Source organism: Rattus rattus, chromosome 11 (genome assembly GCF_011064425.1).
Source record: "Rattus rattus isolate New Zealand chromosome 11, Rrattus_CSIRO_v1, whole genome shotgun sequence".
In the NCBI taxonomy this organism is placed as follows: domain Eukaryota; kingdom Metazoa; phylum Chordata; class Mammalia; order Rodentia; family Muridae; genus Rattus; species Rattus rattus.
In genome coordinates, this window is record NC_046164.1 from 89,462,925 (window position 1) to 89,483,959 (window position 21,035).

At 40.5% G+C, this 21,035-nt stretch overlaps 1 protein-coding gene across 1 annotated transcript in view; it reads left to right on the forward strand.

The window, feature by feature from the left end:
* The window catches only part of Vps54 (VPS54 subunit of GARP complex), a 75,524-nt gene that overhangs the window by 34,242 nt on the left and 20,247 nt on the right, over positions 1 to 21,035 (forward strand). Inside the window, exons 7-12 of the mRNA XM_032916499.1 lie at positions 1,900 to 2,285; positions 12,769 to 12,895; positions 13,777 to 13,884; positions 16,533 to 16,588; positions 18,975 to 19,071; positions 20,212 to 20,552. Of these exons, the coding sequence (XP_032772390.1) occupies positions 1,900 to 2,285; positions 12,769 to 12,895; positions 13,777 to 13,884; positions 16,533 to 16,588; positions 18,975 to 19,071; positions 20,212 to 20,552 (1,115 nt within the window). The remainder of the gene's footprint in view (positions 1 to 1,899; positions 2,286 to 12,768; positions 12,896 to 13,776; positions 13,885 to 16,532; positions 16,589 to 18,974; positions 19,072 to 20,211; positions 20,553 to 21,035) is intronic.

Here is a 21,035-nt window from a genome sequence, read left to right on the forward strand (position 1 = left end):
CTAGTTAACAAATTGTTTTGCACTTATCCCAGATATTTCAGTTATATTACCAGCTAACTCAGTAACAGTGACCTAAAAGCATAGTGAATCAACTTTCTGAAATACCATTTTCTTTCATTTTCATATTAAAGGTCATTATTTTGAAGCAAAAAAAAATGTTTTAGTTAAAATATAATATTTTGCCATGTGGTGGTGGCCCATGCCTTTAATCTCAGCACTTGGGAGCCAGAGGTAAGGCAGGTCTTGGAGTTCCAGGAAGCCTGGTTTACAGAGCTACTTAAGGACAGCCAGGGCCACACAAGGAGACACTGTCTGGAACTCCCCATCCCCCATACACAGTCCCTTCCACCCTGTATCCTGCTTTATAAAGCTTGGCCTCTGGCCTTCCACCAGCCAGCCTTTAAGTCTGCTGTGTCACTCTGTCTGAGGTGTGTACGCGTCCTGAAAGTGTTTTCTAACTTAGACCTCTAGGCACATCAAGAATCTGCTAAAGCTCAAATGACAGCCAAGTCTTGACTCTGTTCTTTCTTAGCACTTGGCTTAGAGCTCCTAAGACTGACTGACTTCAGTACACTGCACTCTACTCTGGCGACATTGGTTGGCCATTGGACCATGTAATCTTCTTACTGTTGTAGTCCCGTTGCTTTGTTACTAAGTGACTTAGTAGCTGTATTAAAGATGAGAAGAACAAGGGCGTAAGCTCAAGAAAACGGAATTATAAAATGTCTTCATTTGTAACCCATTACATGTTTTAAAAAATGAAGTATATGACTATTATTGAAAATAATACCGGGGTTGGGGATTTAGCTCAGCGGTGGCGCTTGCCTAGCAAGCACAAGGCCCTGGGTTGGGTCCCCAGCTCCGAGGGGGGAAAGAAAGAAAGTTCATTAATTCTTTAACACTATGAGATTCAGAAACACTGCCTAGTTCATAAAATCTGGAACTGACAACAGAGATGGGGAGAGCTGTAGTGACAAATGAGGCATCTTCTCAGGAAGGAAGACAGGAAGAGGAGGGACCATGGTTGAATAGACACGCGCTGGTCTCTCAGTGACAGAGGCGATAGACCAGAGTTTCAGAAAGCCTATTAAACTCACGGCAGTAAGAGTTAACCTGGGTACTGTTATAGTACACATGGGTTAATCATTTAAGGCATTTATTATTCTTAAAAGTATAAAATATTGGAATAAAAATAGTGAATGGATAAAAGAATAATTTTAAAAATATAAGCAATCTTGAAAAAAACATCAAAATGAATTGTATGTCATATGACTGATGACTGACCGAGCGCTCTGCCTACTGCCATTTTGAAACAGCAGAGTAGAACATACAGAGCAGAGCCTGACAGACCTGAGCTTACATTTCAGTTTTGGTTCTTGCCTAACCATGTGGCTTTATTCAAGCCGTTTAGTGCTTTTGTGCTTTCTCGTTTATAAAACGAGAATGCTGCTTGCATCCAAAGCTTGTTTCACCTAAACAGCATACATGTGTGAAATGGACAGTGTGCGGGAGAAAACACTCAGTGCGAAGGGTAACCGTCCACTGAGACGACGTTGATGGTGGCCAAGGTGGTACTCCTCTCTGACTGTAGGGCTCAAACTGCTCTTAGTGTCTGACACAGTCGTGTGAGTCAGTGACCTGTGGGGAGGAGGCCGCCTTGGAAGGGCAGGGAAAGGAAGGAAGAGGTAAGTGAACATGCATTCTCTGTGCTCACTTTATCTGTCTTTGAACTACACTTTTTGATTCCATTTTGTGTAACAGATTCCAAGCTTCCTTAATCCAATAATTCACACAATGGAATTTATCCTCGTAGAAACCTTTTTATCATCTTTAGAACGTACGTGGATAGTCAGGAATGATGATGTACTCAAGACAACTTGATTTTCTTCTCCCCCGAAGCTGAGCCACTATCTGGACATTGTGGAGGTCAACATCGCTCACCAGATCTCTCTGCGCTCAGAAGCATTTTTTCATGCAATGACCTCTCAACACGAGTTGCAGGACTACCTCAAGAAAACTTCCCAGGCTGTAAAGATGCTTCGAGATAAAATTGCACAGATTGATAAAGTTATGTGTGAAGGATCACTACAGATTTTAAGACTGGCACTTACCAGAAATAATTGTGTTAAAGTATACAATAAACTGAAGTTGATGGCCACTGTACACCAAACTCAGCCCACAGTGCAGGTACTGCTGTCCACTTCCGAGTTTGTCGGCGCGCTGGACTTAATAGCAACGACTCAAGAGGTTCTGCAGCAGGAGCTGCAGGGCGTTCACAGCTTCCGGTACGTCTGTTAGGGAAACCAGAAGTAATACCAGAGACATTTCAAGGGCAAATATTTATATGTAGTGTTAAAGAATAGATGTATTTGAAGTGAAATGTATATTTTTATTTTCTTAGTTATGTTATTTATATTAACAAAACAAAAATTATTACTGGAGATATTTCAATAGAGATGCTAACTTAAAATTTCTAGTAGATGGAATAAATACAAGACTAATTCCAATTTTGAAAATAGTACTTGGAAAACATTTAAATAACTGTGTCAGAATGGCAGCTCAGTTTGGAAAGGTGAATACCAGAATGCTTTGAATTAATTCAGAGTGAGTTTTACAGATCCGTGAGGTGGCTCATGGCTAAAGGTTCTCATCTCCAAGCTCTACATATGTCAGCCTGGCATTTTATAAGCACAGGCACACATATAAATAAATACACAAATCTGTTTAATACAGTTTAAATAGAAAAAATGTTAAAATTCATTTCTAATTTTCAGATTTTATCTTAAAATTCAAAGAATAGTTAGTAAGGAAAAAAAATCTGTCCTTTCTGTGTTCTTACTTTGAGAATATCTTAAAACAAAACAAAACAAAAAAAACAAGAAAAAACCAAACCACCAAGATAGAGCTGGAGAGGTACCTTGAGCTGGAGAAGTGCCTACCAAGCAAGGCTGGGGACCCAGGTCAGAGCTTCAGAACAAACCTTTTAAAAAATTGGTCACGGTAATGAAGGCAGAAACTGGAAGAGATTTGGGACTCATTGACCAGGAAGCTTAGTCCACTCAGCAAGTTCCAAACTAACAAAAGAGTATCTGAACAAACAAAGTGGATGGGGCCTGAGGAATGACAGACAGACAGACAGAGACACACAGACATACAGTCTTCTCTCTACAGGAAGCGGTGGTGGTGGCTGGAGGTGTTGGTTGTTCATGGTTGGAGAACTTGCTCAGCCTGTGAGTTTTACCTTTAATACCACTAACAAAAACAAAGCTAATCTGACCGAGAAATTACACATAAAATACCTTAAGTTTGTAGTTGTGAATATTCTATGTGAAATCGAGTTATTTGTAGACCAGTTGCATGGATCAAAATTTCATTCTATTAGGCAGGTTTTGGTGTTGTTGGAGAAGATCTTGTCTTCTGGCAAAGTCACTCAGAATTTACAACCAGGGGCTACAGTTGTTGTCTTACAGATGTGCTCTGTGGCTAAGACATGTACTGTGTTCCAGCAGAGGTAGGGTCAGAGAAGCTTATTTAATTGAATTATCAGTCCTCACTAACATTGTATACTTTCGATGTTTAGAGAACGCATGTAAACGTGAATGAAGTCACTGGTTCATTCATTCATTGAAGAAGCCTTGAGCTCCTAGGCATGTGAGGCTGACTGCAGGCATCGCGTCACCAGCACAGCACAGCAGAGACGCTCTCTAACAATTTCCACCGTGCATTTTAAACACATGGCAGTTTTGATGGCGTATGCAGTGCTGTGGATCTTAACGCTGGTCACATAATCCAGGCTTTAGTGGCTGTGGGAATACAGAGCTGTTGGAAAGCTGCTGTTCAAGCCTTACTTTAGGGCTGTACCGGCGCATACGGTTTCGAGTACATGGACCACTGCTGTTTACTGTGGGTTTCCCGACGGAGCGTCAGGTCATTAGATAATTTCTAAGTTTTCACCTCTGAATTTTTCAATCTTTTTCATTTTGAGTTTGTGTGGTATATTTTTTAATGTGTAATTGATTTTACCATTGCTTTACAAAAGTAGACTTACATGACAGAAGCTCTGTCTTTCCTTTTTTGCTTATTTCTTGGTCAAGTCATGAATTTTGATAAACATTGACACCGATACCCTGTGGCTAGCACAGAACTGAGAAATGCTTGCTTGCTGAACTCACATTCTAAACCAGGTCTAGTTTTACCCTGAAGTTCATATAGTTTTATTATATTCGATTCATACGTTTGTGTGTGAGTGATAATGCTGATAAAGACTGTGGTTATGTAGATAAGTCTAAGACTAGAGTTGAATGTTTATTTTTAATGATTTATTGTACTATAGAGTCCAAGTGTCCTGAGCTTGTACTAATTCTGAGTGAACACAACTTAATGTCAGTCAGTTTGTCTGTCTGTCTTGCTGGGGATCAAATCCATGGCCTTGTCATACTGAACAGTGATGTAGAGTAAGTGACATGATCAGTAAGTCTTGTAGCCTGTCCCCTAACACAGATGTTGCTCTTGTCTCATTTTGCTCAGACATGTGTTCAGTACAAGCTAGGCATGTAAAGGACATTCATTCTGTAAACATTTCTGCAAAACCTGCCTATCATCTGTCAGTTCTATTCTGGTTATAACTGTATAAAAGTTTGGTTTTAGAATTTGAGTTTATTTTATATTTGGGATACTCGTGTACATAACCAAGTGGGTTTCTAATACTGATTTATACTTGTAAATTTGAAACTGAGTTTTGGTCATTGAAGAATTTTACTTTGTATTTTGACAAAGACCAGCTTTGACACCAGAGGGTAAACCGAGGCAGGCAGCTGATGGGGGTCAGTTTGAGAGTGGCTGATGGAGTTGGTCTAGTGACAAGGGCTTCTGCCAATGGCAGCCTGTTCCAACCCCCATCTCACACATACAGTACATACACTTAGTTGCTGGGTGGAAGGAACAGTGTTCAACTCCCACACTTTATTCTTTTTCATCCTAACAAAAATATTTCGAACAGTATAAAATTACAATGTGATTACTTTTTAGTTTTATTCTAGTGAATGATTGTGAAATAACAATATGTTCCCCAATACCTTTATGAGAAATATACAAATATAGGTAAAGAAAACAAATTAGTCTCAAGAACCCACATACATTAGAAGCAACTTGTTACAGATTAAAAAAGCATAAGCAAGGTAGTTTTCTTAGTGTTTCTCTTACTGGCAGGTAACAATTTGCGGTTACAAAGAAAGGAGTAATTATTTTATTATTTATCTTTAAAAGTAATCTTGTAAGAATCACATACAGATTTTCATGTAAAGACTAGTCATATCTACCATAAATCCTTAATGCATATCTGCTCATCAGCAACTCTTACTAAATCATGTCAGGAAGCTGAGGGCAAACATGGGCGTAAGAAACCATCACAACCCAGCCTCAGTGAGAGCCCGTCAACCTGGGCTGCCACTGTTCTTGTCCCCTGACCATGAAGGTCCTAGCTTAACTCATAAGAGTATGCCTTTCTGAATTTGAGATTGTTCCCTGAGGTTGTCTACATCTGAGCCAGTAGTAAAAACATCTCAGCCTAGCCTCACTAACAACTTTATTTTTCCAATGCTTTCTAAGGGTGGTGGTCCTTGCTGACAATCTGCATCTCTAAGTGCTTCCCTAGGGTGGTGATGGACTCCTTAACCTGCTCCAGCAGCAGTGCCTGAAAGAGGTCAAGCATTAGTTCTGTGAATGCCAGAGGCACTGTCCAGTGCGGGGCTGGAAGCCCCCTTAATAATTCTTAGATGAAGAGGGATGTGAGGGCAGCAAGCAGAGCAGGACCCCACAACAGTGTGAAGTCCTCCCGGCTGTGCCACACCCAGGTCTACCCATGGGCTGTGGTGACCTGTGGGCCGCTGCATTCCTGAGTTCTACAGCCATTTGTCACTCCTCCTGCGTGGCCCTCGGCAGTATTTTAAATTTCTGGCAAGTCTACTTGTTAAATTTACATTCTTCATTTATATAAGCTATTTTCAGTTAATTTAATATAAGATTGTTAAATGTTTGCGTTCTTTTTTCAAAGCTTCATTAGTATTTTTAATGCTGTTTTTATTTGAAAATGCAGTTAATTATGGGTTCCTTATGTTTCCGTTTAGTCAGATGGGGAAATGTACACTTCAGGGTTATTTTTACTCTCAGAGTTGCTGATACAAATTGTATTGTTTTTAAATCTAAGAACTTTGTATTACATTTTACCTGCTTCTTACCCTCCTATGCTTTAGGTCACATTTCACTCAGGTTTTATGGGGCATGGCTTAGAAAAAGGCTCCCTTTCTTAGTAGACCAGCCAGGGACACCGCCATTGGTTTAAGTCGTTGACAGCCTGCTCTTTACAGACACTAGGGTAGGTTTTCCATTTGCCTGGAGTCTTTGTCTTACGTTTTAAGGGGATTTTTATTTCAAACTTTAATAGTTGTATTGCCAAAAGACTTGTTTTTTTATTTTAGAAAACAATTTGATTGTTGTTATTGGTGTGCCATTTTCTACATATTGTTAACATTTCTTTCTAGTGACAGAAAATAGTTTTTTTTTCTCATTTCAGCACTATTGACTTGAAAACTTTATGTATAAACTTCTGACTAGTAAACCTCAGAATATTTTATTCATATCATCTGATGACATCTTCCTGCATTTTATTGTACTTACTCACTTTGGTGTTTAAAGTCTTACTGTTAGGCTTTAGATGTCTTGGGCAGGAGGTGTATCATGCACATCTTAATACACATTTGTGAAACCTGTGGATTCCAAAAAAAACCCACACTTTTATTCTTGGTACACTCTTTTTCTGTCCTTTTAACATTTCGTAATCATTAGATAATTAATTATTAATAACTATTTGTGGTTAATACCCTCCTGTGGCTCTCAGACGACTTTGAAGAGAGGTCTGCCGCACCAATTGAAACAGTTAGGAGCGCTTCCAGGACGGAAGACTGAAGGCTCTCTGAGAAGTTCTGGTGTGGGCCAGAGTTGAGGCGCTCATTATGACCTCTACTGAGTTCTGTAAAGGTTTAGATTTTATAATTAAAGTGCTCACATTTTCTATGTGAATTTCTTTTTCTTTTTTAACAAAAATTTCAACCAAAGCGTATCCCTTTCCAGAGAAGTCTTGTGTCTCTGCTGTAAGCTGCCGAAGCTGACCCCTTTTCCGAGTCCACAATTTATCCAGGTGGAAATTTTGGCTTAAATTCAATACCTGATTCCTACAATGGTTGCTGTGTATATTTATTATTTTTTAAAATTAAAAAATTAATGATTTTACTGTTTAAAATTCTAACACTGGACAGTTAATTATAATACATTTTAAACATCACACATGAAAATTCTTAGCAATAAAAATAGTCATTGAAATAATACATATAATTTTTGCTGTATTAACTTAGGGGTGTTATTAAATTTAACAGTATTCAGTTTCTTACATAGATAAAATGTAGACGTCTCAATGTGGACCTAAGAATACATTAAATAGGGCCAGAGAGATGGCTCAGCTGTTAAAGGCTAAACAACCAAAAATATAAGAATACATTAAATATTGATAGGTTTCTGTATTTTTTTCTTTTTTATGCAAGAGCTTTAATTACTTTGAAATCCAGGGCTGTTTCTGCTTTTTTTTTATCATACACATTTGTGGAACTGAGCCCCTATTGAGTACATTGTACCAAGTGTGCTGTGTGTATGAGATGAATTTTCAGTGTTCCTCTTAGAAGCTGTGAGATCGCCTGTTACTCTGTTTCTAGGGATACTGGACGTGAGGCTTAGGCGGTCCTAAAAGTTGGTTCCACGTCATGCAGCAGTTACGAATGAGCAGAAGGGAGATTCAGCCGTCTCATTAAAGCTTAGAGCTGTGCTTATTATATTTGAGTGAACACCTTACTTGACCCCAGACAAATATGAGTAAAAACTAATTTTATAGTCATATAGATACCGAAATTGTAGGCAGTTGTGCTAGTTGTACTGAACAAGGAACTACCATAGTAATTCTTATTCAGTAAAAATTAATGAAATTAGTTATCTAGTTGTAAACCTGCCTGCCTTCCTTCCCTCCCTCTGTCCCTCCTTCCCTTCCTCCCTTCCTCCCTCCCTCCTTTCTTCCTCCCTTTATAAGTTTTCTAAGAGGTATCCAGCATCCAGAGTTAATTACAGGTTTCAGCATTTTGTGGTTTCATTGATAAGAGCTACCTTATGATTCCACTTAGGTAGTTTAGTTTATTGTTTACCTCAAAATATTGAACATGATCCTGTAGTCCTACATGATCGGCAGTCTAACTTCCAACGTTAGAGTAAGAAAACATGCACATTTTTATATTTCCAGATAAAGCCAAGAGACTTTTCCGTTTGATAAAATAAGAACTGTAGACCCTTTTAATATGTGTTTTTCCTGATACAAATAACACACAGGTCACTGTGTTGAATATCCATCTTAGTAGAAAATCCAGATTACTGTATAAATCTAGCCACATCTAATTAGAAAGCATTATAGTTTTTCCAACTCGTCGGATTTGGTGTTTCTCTCAGAAGTATCGCATGTTTTTAGTTTTATTTTGGTACTTCTTATTCACAGTTCTCTAAAGGAGCAGAACCGGTAAAACGAACACACACACGCACGCACGCACGTGCGCGCGGTCACCCACAACAGTGAGGAGGGTGTTTATTGGTGGTATCTCCAGGCTGTGGTCCAGATAGCCCAGCAATGACTGCCCTCCAGTGGAAAGGCTGAGAGTCTTGTCCAGTCCACATGTAGTCCAGTCTGGTGCTGGAGTACAGGGAATTCCTAGAGAGCGGCTGGAGGGCTGAAGCGTGGGTTCCAGTACAGGTGAAGGAGTGCCTCAGCAGCAGGGTAGATGGATGTGCCAGCTAGAGTCAGGGCAAACAGGCAAAAAAGCAAAAGCTGCTTTCTTGTGGTGTCCTTTGCGTGGGCTGTCACCAGAAGGTGTGGCTCAGACTGGGGGCGGGGCTTCCCGCCTCTAATCCAGTCAGGAAACTCGCTTGGCTTTCAGGTGATTATGGATGAAGTTGAGTTAACAACCAAGATTAGCCACCACAGTATTACCGTTTGTATTGTACCACTTTGGATTACCATATGAGATTGAGCTACATACTTGCATTTATTTTGAGACATGGTCTCAATAGGTAGCACAGGCTGGTCCTGGATCTGACAATGTAGATCAGTATGGCCTTAAATTCAAAAAACTCTATCTGCCTCTGCCTCTCCAAGTGTGCTACCATATCACGCCGTAGGCTGCACACTTTTTAAGTGAACTGCTTAGAGAAATCTTTGTGTGTTTTCAAGGATAACATATTACTTAATAGCATTAAGGTTATATTATATATAACAGATATATCTGTTCCTTTTCTGAATTTAAGAAAGTATGAAAATGAAGCTACTCAAGTTTTTTAAGATTATCTGAGGCCGAGCAGTGGAAGCAGCAGTCCTGTAATCCTGGCAGCCAGGAGGCAGAGGCAGGCAGAGCTTTTGTGATTGAGGCCAGCCTGGTCTAGAGTGAGTGCCCACAGCCAGGGCTTCACAGAGAAACCCTGTCTCCAAAACAAAACAAAAACCTAGAGACTGAGAACCCTACATTTACACTAGAAATTTTTATTATTTTAGTTAGGAAATCTTAGTAGACACATTCATATGAATGTGACCCCAGAATTTTTTGGGGGATGAGAGGGTGGGATTTATTGAAGACTGTCACACTCAGGGTTAACATATATCTGAGTATTGGCTTCTAATCTACATTAAAAGAGAATCCAAGATCTCCATTAAAAACTAGAACTAGCATATTAGTGAGCTAGCAGTATTAAATTTATATATAAATTTATATGGTGCCTTATTACTACAGTTAAAAACTTGAGAACACAGGTATACAGAAGGTTACGGGAAATGAAGACTATTTTAGGAAACACTGTGTAACCTATGAGCCATCAATAGGTGGCTTGCTTTTCCCTTTGCAACCCCCGCTGACTGCTGAATTTTTTTAAGTTGCAAATATTTTGTTTCAACCATAGTAGTAAATGTATTTTTAAAAGATGAGATTTTTTAAAAAACCTCTAATGTCACTGATATCTTCAAATAGCTAGTTGTTGATGACATAGGTTTGTCCCCAATTTTTATAGTGTTTGGTTGCAATATATAGCTGTGCAAATACCCACAGTGAGTGGCTGGTTTTCCAAGTGTCTTTTGCTGTAAAGCTTTCTTTTCATTTTCTCCTCTTCGGCGTGTTTATCGAGAACGGCATCCCCAAGTCTCTCACGCTTTCCTTCCATGTATGTTCTAGAATTGGAAGATGCCAGTTAGATTTCCTTACGGGGTGGGTGCTGACTATGGAGCAGCACCAAGTCTGAGCACACGGCCTGCTCGCATCAGGACCACTGTTGCTTACGACCTGGGCTGTTCCTGTAGAGGTGAATCCCCATTAACAGTTAGAGCTGACGCTTGGAAAACACATCTGGAATTGTGACAGCTAAGAAAGTCTGATGAAACAGTATCGCCTAAAGATACTGTTAAAACTTAAAAAGAGTTAGGTGTGTTATAAATGTGTGAACATGTGTAGACAGTGGTTTTGTTGGGGGCAGCTTGGACACTAATGCTAAGTACCAGCCTATTAATGTACTTGGTTACTTTACTAGGTTCTCTGAAGTGGAGTCTAAACTTAAAAAATTGGCATCTCAATACTAAGTAATGGATTTAGACATAAGCATTTGATGTTTTTAAGTCTTTTTTAAAAAGCCTTTTGCTCTTGTTATTTTTGTAGATATTCAGATTGTCTGATGTCTTATTGGTTTCTTGAGTCCTTGTAGTAAGAGTTGAGGAGAAAGGACTTGAACGCGTGCTTGCTCTGTGCTGTGACAGCATACTCACACATGCTTTATCCTGGACATGTGTGTGAACGGTCACTTCTTTAGGGATTCTTCCTTTTAAAAAGAAATTTAAATTTTATTATTCCTGTACGTGTGTATGCGTGCATATAACTTTTAGGAGTCACTTCCTACCTTGTGTCAAGGTCTTGTTGTTTTTATGCTACTTAGCCCAGTTCTTTTGAGACAGTTTCCTCCCTCCTATTTGTAGGAGCACTGAGGTTATAATGCACACCATTGCATCTGTGTGTCCGTCCGCGCCCCCCCCCACACACACACCCGGTTTCTCTGTGTAGACCAGGCTGTTCTGGAACTCTCTGAGAAAGGCCTGCCTCTGACTTCCAAGCCCTGGGATTAAAGGTGTGCACCACCATTCCAGGTCCACCTGGCTTTCTGATGGTCAAAGCATTGAAGATAGGCCACGTGTGTAGCAGTGCTTTTCTGCTGAGCCATCTCATCAGCCTGTTCTTTCAGTGTGAGATTGTGTTTAAAACTACTACTACTGAGTTAGATGTAATTTCTATGCTTTTGTAGTGCATAGAACTAGAGAATATTTTTACTTTATAGCTTTGCCTTATAAATTATTTTACATAATTTGAATTTATTTGTTGGTGTTAAGATTGAGCCCAGGGTCTCCTGTATACTAACTCTAGTACTGAGCTAGAGTTTTCCTTTTAGAGAAACCTGTGGGCCTGTGCGGGTTCTTCCCATTTACGCCGATGCCTGTAGCATGTTCCATGTGATGTTCTGTATAGTCAAGGCCGACCTGATCTCCTGCCTTCACCTCTCACTTGCTGGGATTACAGGCATGGGCCATGACACACGGTTTGTGTGGAGGGAACTGAATTTTAGACACATGCTGGGTAAGCCGGATCAGCTGAGCCACATTCCTGGTCTCCACACTAGAAATCACTGGTAGGAACCAGCTCTTTCCTACCACGTGGGTACCAGGATCCAATTCATGGATTTAGGCGTGGCAGCAAGATACTTTAGCCTTGAGCATCTCACTAGCCCCAAACCTATTATTTTGAACAATTAGTATATGCAAACAAAAAAGGGAAGATTATTCTACTTAAACCTCTTTTCTCTTGCCATATAAGCAGATTTTCCTTTTCCATTTTCCCATTGCATTTTGAATTTTGGAATAGTTAAGGTCAACTAGGTTATCTAGGCTTATCAGCTCATTGTTTTTATGAAGCTTATCAGACTTGTAGCAAAAATATTTTATGGCTAAAGATACTTCTAGTCATAAGCTCTAATAGTTTTTTAAAGATTTTATGTAGATTTTTATGCGCAAGCATTCTGTCTGCATGCATGTGTACTACATGTGTGCCTAGCACCTGCAGAGGCCAGAAGGATATCAGATTCTCTCAGCTAGAATGAAAGCCAGAGAGGTTTCGGGGGACTGAACACATGCCTTCTAAAGACAAGCAAATGCCTTTACGTCCTGGTAGCTGCCTCTCTGGCCTTTGATGGTGTTGAGTTTAGTGACCTGGTGGCAGATGACAATAACTGAAATTTATCATGGCAGATTGAGTTGAGTCACTCTGTCCCTATGGCCATTTAAAAGAGTAGGGCCTGCCAAGTATTAGGGAGTAGTGTTTGCTGAGTAAATGAGTGTCTGGAGAGTGGCAACAGAGAAGTTAATTGGAACAGCTGATAGTTTGTCTATAAGATGTCATAAAATTTCTCAAGTAACCAGGTTTTCTGCAGTGTTCTGAACTATTACAGATGAAGTAACATTATTACAGTGATTTTTACCTATTAAAGGTCTTCATTTTACTAAAACATATTGTTGAATAAGTATTGTCAGTTAGAAAAGTTGTCTTGAAATTGGAATAAATTTATGACAGTACATATGTGTGTTTTTCTCTCCTTTGGTAGGCATTTGGGATCACAGCTTTGTGAATTAGAAAAGCTGATTGATAAAATGATGATTGCAGAGTTTTCTACGTATTCTCATAGTGACTTAAATAGACCGCTGGAAGGGGAATGCCAAGTTTTAGAAGAGGTATGTGTTTGAACTGTGGAACCCAAGAACTGTCTTTGCTTACTTAGTATTGTTTCCTTTACAGCTTCCGTTTATAACACATTCATCAGATCATAGTGAACAAAATTACCTCAAATTGCCATGTCTTTCAGACTTTTGAAGCTCTGTGTTAGCCATGTATTTTCATAAACATCATAAAATCTTAGAATCCTATGAAGTAGAGGATGGAGTTCTGTCATAGCTTACTAAGAAATAGGAATTGAAATGAGGTCTGTAAAGGATGCAAACCGAGTTCAAAGGAGAGCCATAGGATGAGTGACTTAATTTATATCCCATGGGATGTATCTACCAGGGTTTGTCTTCTGTAAAAGTGATGGTTAGTGTAATTTGCTAATCATCCAAACTCACCAAACACCTATTGTGGACATGTTTTATTTGAATGTTTAAATAAATATACTCTATCCAGGTTTCACTCATCTGGAAATTTTGCAGTGCACATATATCATTGCTGAGAACTACCAGGAAAAATAAAAAAAGAATCCGAGGTCCCTGACTGGCGATGGCCTGGAGAGGTGTGCAGTTAGCAGTGAGCATCCCGCTCACTGCTGACCACAGGGACTCTTCATGGGGTATCAGTGTTTGAGGGTGTTCTTGACAGTGGGGATGTGGATAGAAGACCTCTTAGCATTGCTTTGTCCCTAAGTCAGTTTCATTTGGTCCATGTGGTAGAATAGGAGTTAGAAATCAGACTCCAAAGACCTAGTGGCAAGGGTCACGTCAGACTCCTGGAACCACCGCACTCTGTCTAGGCAGAAAGCTTGAGGGTCTGACAACAGTGCTGATAAATGTTTCTGCTTAAATTTCAAGTGTAAAATTATACATCTTTCTTTTTATTTTAATAGGAAAGATTAGTATCTCTAGTGTTTGGGCTTTTGAAACAAAGAAAACTTAATTTTTTAGAAATCTATGGTGAAGAAATGATTATTACGGCAAAGAACATCATTAAAGAGGTATTGTGCACTTTTATTTACTGTGTGATTGGAAGTCTGGAGTTCAGGCTTGGTGTCCTCTGGTTATGTGTGTATGCAGTCTGATAGCAACGCTTGGCTCTTCAGGTTGCTTGCAGGGATGAATAAGCGAGGCACAGCTCACCCTACCACCAGGAGCACTGCTTCCCATGGTACAGGCTCCTTACTGTCCTTACACACGCGGCTCTGGACAGAGTCCAGAACCTACACAAGCATTCTATTCACATTATTTCCAAACCTCCAGAAACATTTGTTTTATAGTTTTATAAAATTGTACCAATGTCATGATTAGACCTATTGTTTTTTTGTCAATGTGGACTATTTGATACTGTCAATAAAACTGTGACAGACCTCTGTGAATAAAGCTACTTATTTGTCATATTTAAGTTTTTTTGTTTTTTTTTTTTAAAGAGGATTGAGTAGTTGGCTCAGTCAGAGAGCCTTGTTTAATCCTTAGAACCTCTCAGAATATGTTGGACACAAGCACTTAGAATCCCATTTTGTGGAGGCAGAGAGAGGGCTGTCTGGCCAGTCAGTCCATCCTAGTAGATGAACAGCAGGTCAGTGAGTGACCTTGTCTGAAAGGAACTAGTTGGCTTTCCTGAGGACACCATCTGAGATGGCCTCTGGCCTCCATGAGTGCACACAAGCTTGCATATCCAGATGCACACATGTACACGGTAATGCACATAGAGAAACCACAAAATGATGGTGTTCTTACATTGATGCCCTAAAGCAGAATTGCTGATCAGAGAGTGAAAGTTATTTTATGTTGTTTAATACATAAAACGGAAATCAATGTCTAAAACCAGTATAAACTTATTTATACTCCCTATAGTAAGTATGTGTGTTAACTTCCTTTTCGAATTGCTTAGAAAGTTAGCAGTAACCTAGAATCTTTTAGCTCTTCCCCAGCTTTATGGCATACAGGTTAGACAGTACTCACCACTGAGCTGAACTCAACTCTGTGTGCCCTGTTTGCAGTGTTCCTTGTCTTTGTTTTGATGTTTTTTTATCTTAGGATAATTTTACAAAGCGTTTATTAGATATAATTATCATTGAATTGTACATACATTGTCCATGCTTATGTAAAATACACAGCTGTAATTGCTCTCTCTTTTACTTAAACTCCTTCAGACACTGTATTTTGAAATGTGTATAGCTATTTTGGAAAATTGTTGGTAGTATTTACTAATGTTAAATACATACACATTACAGAATTCTGTTCTTACGTGTTCACCTAACAGAAATACTGAGGTAAATCATTCAAACACAGTGCGTGTACATGACGCACCGACTACCATTAGAGAAAAAGGGACATTCTAAGTGGCATCATCTGAAAATAGAACAGAATTGCAGTATATATGTACAGTAAAATGCTAATATCTCAATGAAATCAAGTGAATTATTCATTACTGGTTACCTAAAGCTATGTAGATATAATATAAAACCAGACACAGAAGAGTACACACCGCAGGGTTTCCTCTTGCTCTAAGATTCAGACATGGGCAAAATGAAGATTCTAGACACATATTCAGAGTAGCATTTTGGGTATGGGGTGATGGCTTGGCAGGTAAGAGCACTGGCTGTGCTTGTAGGGCACCAGGGTTCATGAGCATCGTCATGGTGGCCCACACTGAGCTTACCTTCAGTCGGAGTGGTTCTAACACCTCCTGGCCTCTGCACGCACTTCATGCTTGTGTGAACAGACAAACATACAGGAAGACACTCTTACACATAAAATAAAAATAAACAAAACCTTAATAGATAGTGACTTTTGAAAGGTTTGGAACTGGACAAAGAATAGAATTCTAAGCAATTAAAATAACTGGTTCCTTAAAGGAGTTCTAGCTCAACAGACAGTGCTCTGTATGTGAACGTGCTATACGTTTCGCATATTTCGTTTGTGTTTTCTGGGACTATGCATTCATTTATTGTAGTAAGGCCCTGTTTAATCCTTAGTACCACACATATAGGAAAGGATTATTGTGGTTTCGAGTTCATTTTTTTACTAAAAATACTTACGTATACGAATGCTTTGCTTGCGTGTGTGCGTGTGCATTACTTGTACCCCTGGTACCCAAGGAGGCCAGAAGGCATTGGATCATCTGGAACTGGTTATGAGCCACCAACTGGGTGCAGGGAATCAAATCTGGGTCCTCTGGAAGACAAACCAGTGCTTTTACCCACTGAGTTAACCCTACAGCTCAGTTCTTTTGCTTTTAATTTGTATGTATGTGTATGAGCATGTTCAGGTGCATGTAGAGTGATGGCATGCATTTGTGTGCACACGTATGGAACCAGGGGACAACCTTGGTTGTCCTTCAGGAGACATCGTCTCTTACTAAACCTGGAGGTTGCCTAACAGGCCAGGCTGGCTGGTCAGTGAGCCCCAGGCTTCTGCTGATCCCCAGTTCTTCAGCCGTGGAATTACAGGGGTGTGTGCCACACGGCTTTCTAACATGGATTCTGGGAATTAGAGTTAGGTCCTTATATTTGCAGGACAAATACTTCTACTGACTAAGCTGCCCCACCCCCAACCTCAGGATGTTTTTAATGTACAGATGAAGTGTGAATTAGTTGGCATTCTTAAGACAATTAACCAAATCACCCTTTTTCTTAACTTGCAGTGTGTGATTAATAAAGTTGCACAAGTAGAAGAAATAGACACAGATGCTGTTGTGAAGTAAGTACAAACGTGTGCAGTGTTGTGTTTAGGGAAATGTGTATAGCGTTGTATTAGGGAAAAGGCCATGCACACAGATTACAATTTTTCTCTTTTCCCCACATTCTACTTTTATAAATTATAATCTTAAGGTGACTAAGTAATTGTTGGATGAGATTTGGGTCAGGGTGTAAAAATATTATACATGAGAATAAAGTACCTTTAAGAGATAAGGGAAAGGAGCGCTCAACAAAATTCAGAAGAAAGATTGTAGTGTCCTTGAATAATGGACCTTGGATAGAGGGAACGTCACCATGAGGTGACTCTTCAGGGAGAGAACTGCAGGAGTCGGTACAATGGAGCCCACCCATTATCTTCAGGAGATACTTCTAGAGCTCCTGTGAAAGCCAGTGACCACAGACAGGAGGTAACTCTGTGTGTGTGTGTGTGTGTGTGTGTGTGTCTGTGTGTCTGTGTGTGTGTGTAAATAGAGTATTTTCCTTGTGTGCCTCCTATCATTGCTACATAGTACAGGAGTTAATCTTGCTTCAGACATTTCTAACTTGCTGCGGTCTTTGGGTCATTGTTCTTACATAGATGATCTGTTAGCCAAGGCTGTTACTAAGTGACTACTGGGCAGGTAGTATATACAACATGGATACATTAGGTAAAGGGATGATTCTAATCCCACAGGGCAGGGCACAGAGCAGTTATCATACTACTCATAATGGTGGTCAATTGTTACTTTTGAAAATTTGAAATCTGGCCACCAATCTGGATCGTCATTAAAGCTCTCCAGGGCAGAACTCCAAGGTGAAGTAGATGCAATGTTACATCCTCACCATCGCCTGGTGCGTCTGTTTCAGAGTCGATTGGAGCAGCCAGTGAGCAGGAGGAAGTGCTGGGAGACACGTCAGGGAACCTTTAGAAAATTCAGGACAGCAATGCCTCTCGTTCTTGCTCTTGTGCAGGCTAGTTTATGTTAGAATTCTTTGGGAAAAAGAACTCCGGAGAGAAGATTAGTCCAGAGGATTGGCCTGCAAGCCCATCTACAGTGCACTTCCTTAATCAGGGATTGATGGAGGTCCCAGCTGCTGTGGGTGCTGCCACCCCTGAACTGCTGGTCCTTGGCTGTAAGAGAGCAGGCTGAGCAAGCCCTGGAGAGCAAGACTTCGAGCAGGGTTCGCTCCTCAGCGGTCTCTGAGTCGGGTCTCTGAGTCAGCCCCAGCTGAATTCTCTCAGCAGTGCAGAAAGAGCTGAGCGTTCCAAGCTAAGCACTTTTTCCTCTCCATGTTTGTGGTCATGGTGTTCTCTCACAGCAATAAAAACCCTAGTAAGACACTATAATGAGTTTTCTCAACTTACAAGAATGTGTTTTGTTGTTTTGTTTTTGTAATAAACTTATGGCTGTGGCAGCATTCACTGGAAATACAGAGTAATGCTATTTTCTATAAAAATCTCCTTAAGGAATTCTATTTTATATTAGCCTGTTTCATATTAGAAGTTATTAACTTAGAGTAATGTCTTAGTTAGACTTTTATTGCTGTGAACAGACACCATGACCATTGTAAGTTTTATAAATGACAACATTTAGTTGGGGCTGGCTTACAGGGTCAGAGGTTCAGTCCATTACCATCAAGGCAGGAGCATGGCAGCATCCAGGCAGGCATGGTGCAGGAGGAGCTGAGTTCTACATCTTCACTGGAAGGAAGCCAGGAACAGACTGAGCATCCTCAGACAGCTAGGAGGAGGGTCTCCAAGTCCACCCCACAGTGACACACTTCCTCCAACAAGGCCACACCTCCTAATAGTGCCACTCCCTGGGCCAAGCACATGCAAACCATCACAGCAACAAGTAATAGCACTGCCTGGTAGAATTTAAATGTCCTGTGTATTTGTTGTTAATATTTATAACTGCATACCATACATACTTTTCCTTCTTGTTGAAAATAAAAAACAAGCAAGGTGAGGAAGATGAGCTCCGTCACTACAGGTACAGCCCACAGCTGCAGTAAACAGCCGGGCCTTGAGCTGACTTGGGGCTGCCCGTAGTCCATGCCAGTAGACGGTCCTACCTCTCACAGTGGAAGTGGGGGCTGTTAAATCCGCCGAGGGAGGTGGAGTACGTCTATCATTGTGTCACAGGAGCCTCACTTTTAGCTAATGTCAGGTGTATTTCTTCAGTGGCCTCACAGTCGCAGTGTGATAAGGACTGAATGTCACCGTGCATGACTGGACTCTGCAGACACAGTGGTGTTTAGCTCAGGAAGCTATGCTTTTACTTAGGATATGCTCAGGATAAAAGGCACTTTATTTTTATAGATTATTTAGTGTCCTTTCCTCTAGCCTATAGATGTTACCATATTGTTCCAGAGACACTTATTTTTGTTTAAACATTTTTTTATAGGCTTGCAGATCAAATGAGAATGCTGAATTTTCCCCAGTGGATTGATCTGTTAAAGGATATTTTCTCTAAGTTTACAATTTTCCTACAGAGAGTTAAGGTAAGCTTACATATCAGGTGCCTGGGATATCTGAAATTCAATCAGCTTTCTAGACAGTACTCAGAACTGAAGAGTGTTTGGGTGAGGTAAGCCTTCATGTACACAGTGGTGTCTCCGTGCCTTGGTTTTTGTTGCTTGCGGTTTCCGCAGTCTGTCTTTGATGTGTGTCTGTGCTGATTGGACTCAACTCAGCTTCCAGTGCCTCAAGAGATTTGAACTTGAGGTCTGCTTCCTTAGAATCATGTCCATACCCCAAGAGAAATCAAACGTTTGAGAGAGGAAGCAATGTGTTTGAGATTAGCAACTATGACTGTCAAAATCCTTTATTTCTTAATAGTTCTTAAAGACAGTAATTTATGTAAGCTATTTTTCACTTACCTAGCTTTCAGTGTTTAAGTATTTCCTGCGTATCAAGTACCATTGTTTAAGATACGTGGTGGAGCTAACCATGTAGTAGAAAGAGACCTAGATAAATAAAAAGATAATTTTAGATGTCAATAAATGTTCTTAAAAAGCAAAACAAAACCACAACAAAGCAGCCACAGGTGGATTAGTGACATAAAAGCTGTTGTGATAGTCAGTGAAGGATGATGTCTTTGCGGAAGCCGTCATTTGTGCCAGGAGAACTCAAGGGATAAGAAGGACGGTGTGCGAAGGTCACAGGGAGGAGCCGTCTGTACGGAGGAGCAGCAGAGGTGTCTAGTGAGTGTTCAGACATCAGAAAGAGCTCCTGTCACATTCCCATGTGACAGCGTAACTCTAAGGGACATAAGCTGCTGTTGTTTTAAGCAGACGTACTTAATAGTAGGTTTCTCTGAGAGGTAGGCTGGAGTGTTTGGTAGAGCATGGTTAGAGGTTAGTGAGTATGCAGTGTTGTAGGGAGTGTCCATTGGATGTAGGTTAGCCTGTGAGCACTGGGCTCTCGGCCGTCGTGAGCTGAGCCTCCCTCTCCTGTGCAGCTGGTTTTCACAAGTCACTGCGATTTCATCAGTATGAGCCTGTTAGAAATTATAACATTTCTTGGAAGACTTTGATTCATTTTGATCATAGATGTTCAGAATTATGTCCACATAATTCTACAAATTTTAGGTTCATGATATTTAAATATGTCTAAAACATGTCCTATTTTCTTTTTTGTAGGCAACACTGAATGTCATCCACAGTGTTGTTCTCTCAGTTCTTGACAAAAACCAAAGGACTAGAGAATTGGAGGAGGTCTCACAGCAGAGGAGTGCTGGGAAGGACAACTCCTTGGACACAGAGGTGGCTTACCTGACGCACGAAGGCCTGTTCATAAGTGACGCTTTCAGTGAGGCTGAGCCAGTGTCTGCGGCGGTCGATACTACCTCTCAGAGAAACACGTCTCCACACAGCGAGCCCTGCAGCAGCGATTCGGTATCCGAACCAGAATGTACTACTGATTCCTCATCCAGCAAGGAGCAGACACCAGCGTCTGCCACTCCGGGAGGTGTAGACATCATGTGAGTATAGTGGCTTTCTGAGAATAATGGTAAGCTCTGTTGCAGTAGGGCGAGGATTCAGCTTTAGTTTTTAAAATGTAACCCTTGAGGATTTAACAAAGTAGGTATTTTTTATGAAGCATACACTTCATTTTGAAGATGTGTAGAAGGTGTGGAGGAAAGTCGTGGAGACAGTGGAGAGGGATTCCAGGACCTTAGCACTGCTGAGGAACTTGAATTATTTCCTGAGACTTCTCCCTTCAGCACTATGGGAATTGATTCAGAGGAAGCTTAGAAAACTTAAAGTGAACAGAACTTCTCCAGGAACCACATCCATTACTGCTCTGGCCGTTTGTCTTTGTTTGCTGTCTGTCCTGCTGGGCTCTTATTTCACGTTAGTACAGATGCGTTTGCCTTACGCTGTGCTTTCTCAGAGCTGTGAGTCTCCTAAGGGATTACATTGCCTTTCCAGACTTCACTTGTAAAAATTATGTTTTGGTGGTG